We start from the raw sequence: 6,000 nt of genomic DNA on the forward strand, positions 1-6,000 counted from the left end.
GAACCCAGGAAAGAAAAGAACCACTGGTTTAGCGCCATATATAAAACAGGAGAAATAAACTGAAGGTACCCATGTGAATACGATAAGAAGTAATGGCTGTTACTTGAGACGCAAAATAACAAAGGGTGAGGTTTTTTCAAAACAAAAAGAAAAAATGATCTGATGGTCAGAAGTCCCTAAGGTCAGGAAGTCCACTCCCTTCACCCTCTGTCTAGATGAGGAAAATTAGCTGAGGGGCTCTTGCCCAAAACCACATATCACAGAGCCAGGCTGGCAAAGCTGAGCACCAAATTTGTCAGGGTTTCTGCCAAGATGGTAGGTTTATACTTTTTTCAAAATGGATTTGATCAAAATGCCCCGTATCTTTATAAATACCCCACTTCATTAAGAAGGTAACCTTCAAAAATTTTTAAATCAAGCTTAAGCATAGGGACTTGACTCATTAAAATGTCCCCAAATCATTAATCAAATTGCAAATCTTTCACAAAAGCCAGCACACAGATTTGTAAGGGGAACGTTAGTGGCTCATTATCACCTATCCTGTTGCACTGACTCCAATTTGAAAAAGCAGCACAGATCAGAAGCTCATTAAATGAAGCTTCTAAATGTAATGGGAAAAGACAGCTACTGATAGCCCTTTAAAAAAGATACTGAGTCAGGGTCAAGCTGACTTCAAAGTGAATTTGTAGGATTTCTGTCTACAAGTTCCTTCAACTGACAAATCCTCCCCGGCCCTCTTAAAGTTAACATCAAGAGTGTTGCCTAAAATCACTTCTCGGCCTTTTGGCTAAGATCAAGTGTAGTAAGAGTGTTGCCTAAACACTAAATGATTTTTTCAACACAGCTAATGGGGTTATTCATAAATTAAACTGAGAACAACCTTTCCAGTAACCATGTTCACAAACACTACATGTAGTAGAAACAAAGATAATAGGCAGTTATTCTGAGATCAAATTAAAAAATAATTATTGTCATAAAAAGTTACAGGACCATTTGTTCCAATGCCAAACTGTGCCTCAGCATATGAAATTTAAAGTAGTCAAAAACTCAACCTCACCTGAGAAGCGAAACCAAAGTGACATTTGAACCCAAGTTCAATGACAGCATGTCCTTCAATTTCAAAGGAAGTGCTTTACTCATTAAAGGAGATTTAATGGCATATGATTCTATGGCATACACATTATCTCCAAAGACGTACATTATGGTAAACTTTCTGATTGCTTGTGAATTATATTTAGCCCTTTCTATAAGCTCTTACGCTAGTCTCTCAGCCCCAAAGGTGTTACTGGAATAGGCCTTTGCAAGCACCTGTGGCCTGAAAATGCTTTCACCAATTCTCAAGGCTTTCTTCGCTGAAGTTTGAAGAAGGTTCAACCATTCTATTTTGGGTCAAGGAGACTCTCTTCCACCCCAAGTGACCTCAAGTGGGCAAGAGCAGTTTGGGAGAATGCACTGCGAGGGTTTTTTCACCAGGCCAGCGCCACCGCCTGCGAGACTCCTAAAAGGATGGAGATCTGGTCACCATCGAGGCGGCGAAAGAATGCGGCTGGGCTGTCTGGGGCTCACTACGGTCAGTCCGCTCTGGATCCCGCAGCCTGTGACCAGGCTGTGGCGTCAGGAGCACGCGAAGAATCAGAGATCTCCGGGGCACGCAGAGGGAGGAGGCGGGGAGGGAACAAGAGCGAGGTTAGGAGTCTGCAGGTGTCTCCGGGGAAAGGGACGAGGTCGTCGGGACCGGCAGAGCCAAGAGACTAACAGTGCGGTTTTGGACTCGGACAAACTGGTCACATTGTCAGGCTGTGTGACCTTGAGCACAGAGCTAGACCGCTCTGCGGCTCAGTTTCCTCATCTCTAAAATGGGGGTTGTTCCAACGGAAAACGCACCTTGGAGCGCTTGGCACGGCGCCTGGCACATAGTAAGTGCTCCCTCCCTACAGCTACTATGGCTCTCGGGCTCCTCTCACCGCCCGGAGGAACTGGGGGAAGAACTGGGGAAGCCCCGACCAGGGGAGTCCCCAGGAGGCGGATCCGGGGCTGGGGCGGGGGACCCAGGCCGGGGACTCACCGAGCACGTCTGCCGAACGGTGCCGGGCCACGAAGCACGCGTCGTCCCCGTAGCACGCGCCCTTCTTGAGAAGGCCCTTACGGAAGTCTTTGCCGAAGCCGCAGCCGGCCGTCACCAACCCGTAGTCACCGCCGCCGCCGCCACCGGCCCTGGGGTCGGTCTGCGAGAGACCGCCGAGAACGGCGCGGGCCACTAGCCGCCCGTACGAGAGGACCGAGAACATCGCCGCCGCCGCCCCCCCGAGGAGGCGGGGGGCCCGGGGAGCAGGAGGACGCGGAGGCCCGGAGCCGGCTCTCTCCTCAGCCGCAGCAGCGCCGGGGCGCTCCTCAGGGCGGCGTACAATCGCCGCCGCCGCCCCTGCCCGACGCGCGGGGCCTCGCACACGCTCCGCCGCGCGGACCGGAGCCAGAGCGAGGTCAGAGCCGGCGGCTCCTCCGCCTCAGCCCAAGTGGGGTCCCGGCTGCAGCCACCGCTGCCGCCGCCATCTTCCGCTCCACTAGCGTGTTCCGGGCCGCGCCGGCAGCGCCGCCCCCCCATGGCCCCGCCTGTAGCCCCGCCCACAGTTCGCAGCTCAGGCCCAAGCCACGCCCCCTCGGGCTCCTTGCCTTCTGCAGTCTCCGAGGTCGAGCGTGCGCAGAGGGTGCGGACGCAAAGTCTCCTGGGAGTTGTAGTCTCTGTTTACTTCATGGCTTAGCTTTTAGGACCTAGGAGGATTTCCCCCACACGCGGGACCTGAATTAAGTTATTGAAAATTACAGATGGGCGGCTTGAAAGTTTCCTCCCTGTTTTAACCATATATTTTAAAGACTATTGTTTTAAATAACGCCACCATCCCTTCAAAGATAAACCCAAAAGAAACTAGGGTCAGGTCATGTAGTATTACTCTGCAGTACATACATTAGGAAAATGAAGTGCACAACTCGAGTGACATCTCCAGAATTTATATACTGGAAGGGCTACGAGGCGGCAATCTGGAAAGAAGAGCCGTTTTACATATTTAGGAAAATTCGAGGAAATATTACTGTCCCTATTAGATGGCGGGGGTGGGGTGAACAGGGGGTAGTGATGGAGATACAGAAATGGCCATTATAGATATACCATATGGAAGTGTTTCAGACTTTGCAAATGGTTCTGCCAATTTAGTGATAAACAATTCCAGGCCCCAAATTTCTTTGCCCCAAATCTTAAATTTCTTGAGGGTCCACCTGTCTAAGCAGGTTTTCTGACCTGTGGCTTGGGTGCCCAGACAGGTCACGCAGTGCCAAAGACTTGCAAAGATGAGGCCTCTTGCTCTCTCCTTCCACACTGACACCTCTTCTTTTCAGAAGGACAGCCCCTGGCAAGCAAGGCAGTTCCTCTACTTTTTGTGTTAAGCACTCAGCCCATCCCTAATAAAGATATCACAGTAGCCTTCTCCAGATTTTGAATATTATTATTAACACACTTTCTCTGAAATTATTTAGGTTAAATAACTAAATTTAACAGGGAGTTTGTAATCTAATGGAAAGATTAGCTCACCAAATATGTGTAATATGTTTGTGTGCGTGTATGAATGTACAGATTACATACCACGCCTCTGGGTCTACACATAATCTAGCCCCTGCATACCTCTCCATCTCATTTGGTGCCATGTCCCGTTCATTAAGCGGGCTCTAGCCATGCTCACAGATGCTTCAGGGCCTATGCTCTTGCTCTTCCTTCTACTCACTAGAATGTAATTTTGTTATCTCAGGGTCCTATGTCTTTTGTTGCTGTATGCCCAGAACATATGGCACACAGTAGATACTTTACTAAATGAATGAAAGAATGAATGAATAGTTCACTAGATCCTAAACTCTCCAAGAGCAAGAATCATTTGCCATTGTATTTTTAGAATCCAATGTACTGCCTGGCACATAGTAAGGGAGTTTGTAAATGCATGTTGAATAAAAGAAGGAATAACTGAATAGGAACCATAAATAATATAAAAAATCATATTTGTTGAATAAAAGAATGAGTGAATGAAGACTAGCTACAAATAAAACTGAGATTTGAGACAAGTAATCAATTTAGAATAATCTTTAGTTTTATTAAAACAAATATTTATAACCCGGATGCATTGGTCCTTTTCCAGTTCACTTTATTAAAAAAAAAGATTTTATTTATTTATTTGAGAGAGAGAGAGAAAGAGCACGAGAGGGGGGAGGGTCAGAAGGAGAAGCAGACTTTCCACTGAGCAGGGAGCCAGATGCGATGAGGGATTCCAGGACTCCAGGATCATGACCTGAGCCAAAGGCAGTTGCTTAACCAACTGAGCCATCCAGGCGCCCTCCAGTTCACTTTTCACAGAAGTGTAGTTACTCTGGTGATTCCCATTTCATTCTTTAAATGATTACTTTTTATACCTTTTTTTTTTTTGAAGATTTTTTATTTTTATTTATTTGACAGAGATAGAGACAGCCAGCGAGAGAGGGAACACAAGCAGGGGGAGTGGGAGAGGAAGAAGCAGGCTCATAGCAGAGGAGCCTGATGTGGGGCTCGATCCCATAACGCCGGGATCACGCCCTGAGCCGAAGGCAGACGCTTAACCGCTGTGCCACCCAGGCGCCCCTTTATACCTTTCTTGACATATCTAAAGTCCTGCCAAACATTCACTCAAAGCGCATTGTTCCATTATCCTAATTACTGCCGTCATTAAACACTCCTGTGTTTGACCGTGCGCCAAGTGCTCTATATGTTTCTATCCTTAAAGGTTTTCATAAAAATTGGACTGAATAAATCACTTTGCATAGTGAGTGGCATTTTGTCATATATGTAGACTAAGAAAAAGTTCATTTACTGGATAAAAGATAAGGAGATTCCAAGATCGCAGTCACACCTTGCTGTTTTTTATGACCCACAAGAATTGGCGCGCGCCCAGAAGAGGGGGTGGAGCCTTGCGGATCCTCCGCTTGGCATTTATGTCTATGCCAGCTGTGCTAAAGGTTGTTCTTTCAAGCACACACACCACTACCAAATCCCAGCCAGGCTGTCAGGTAATTCTACCCCAAGGACAAACTTTTTAAAATAGCATGTCAACCCCTATTCCTTGCCTCATCAAACTTCTTCAGACTGCTCTTACCTTTCATTTTCAGGGCATATATTATCTAATTTTCGTGTCACTCACAAGAACCGGTCGGATGAGATGAACAGGAACATAAGATGTGACTCTGAAGCTGGTAACCTCTGCTCTGATGGGGCTGCTGTTTTCAGTCAAATGATACCGGTGCCTTGAGTTTCCCGCAAACGAGTTGTTCACTGGAGCACAATGTGAACAGAACCCTTTCTTAAAGCTCCTTTGCAGTTTTTGGAAAGGAGAGGAAAAACAGGGCCTCAGGTTCCCTTGAATCATTTATTCCAGAGACAGATCTGAAAAGTTTTGCCATCGTGGGGAAGTCAGAAGATGGTACTTTCAAAAAAACACCTTTCCCTGCCCTCCCCCAGAAGCACAATTCCGTTTTGACATTTTGATAGATTTTAAAAGCCCTAAGAGTTTTCTTAACAGAATTACATTCCTAGCACTTCAAAGATTCCTGGGAGGTCAGTTGTCACTCTCAAAGGCGAACAAGTGGTGAAAATACCCTCTGTGCTCCCAGGGCACCTCTGTGGCATTAGGAAAGAGTTTTGCACTGGAGTCACCCCCAGCTCCTAAAAAAAGAAAAAAAAATTCCCTAATATGATTTTCTGCCAAAGTGGTATACTGATCTCTCCTAATTTCTTTTTGCTAACCTATTCAAAAGGAGCACTAATTAGTTTACGGCAATGTTCCTCAACCTTGGCACTACTGACATTCGAGGCCAGATAATTTTTTATCGTGAGGGGCTGTCCTGTGCATTGGAGGGGGCTTCGCAGCATCCTTGGGCTCTGCCTACTAGATGCCCATAGCACACCTCACCCCCTAGTTAGGACTATAGGAA

The 6,000-nt window shown here is 46.9% G+C and overlaps 1 protein-coding gene and 1 pseudogene across 1 annotated transcript in view; one reads left to right on the top strand and one right to left on the bottom strand.

Annotated features, from left to right (window-relative positions):
- Positions 1–2,319, bottom strand: part of PPTC7 (protein phosphatase targeting COQ7) — a 37,943-nt gene extending 35,624 nt beyond the window's left edge. Inside the window, exon 1 of the mRNA XM_002913114.4 lies at positions 2,066–2,319. Coding sequence (XP_002913160.3) covers positions 2,066–2,288 — 223 coding nt within the window. The 5' untranslated portion in view covers positions 2,289–2,319. The remainder of the gene's footprint in view (positions 1–2,065) is intronic.
- On the top strand, positions 768–909 carry LOC117795326 (annotated as a pseudogene).
- Positions 2,320–6,000: the final 3,681 nt, after the last annotated feature.

Source organism: Ailuropoda melanoleuca, chromosome 12 (genome assembly GCF_002007445.2).
Source record: "Ailuropoda melanoleuca isolate Jingjing chromosome 12, ASM200744v2, whole genome shotgun sequence".
Lineage (NCBI taxonomy): Eukaryota > Metazoa > Chordata > Mammalia > Carnivora > Ursidae > Ailuropoda > Ailuropoda melanoleuca.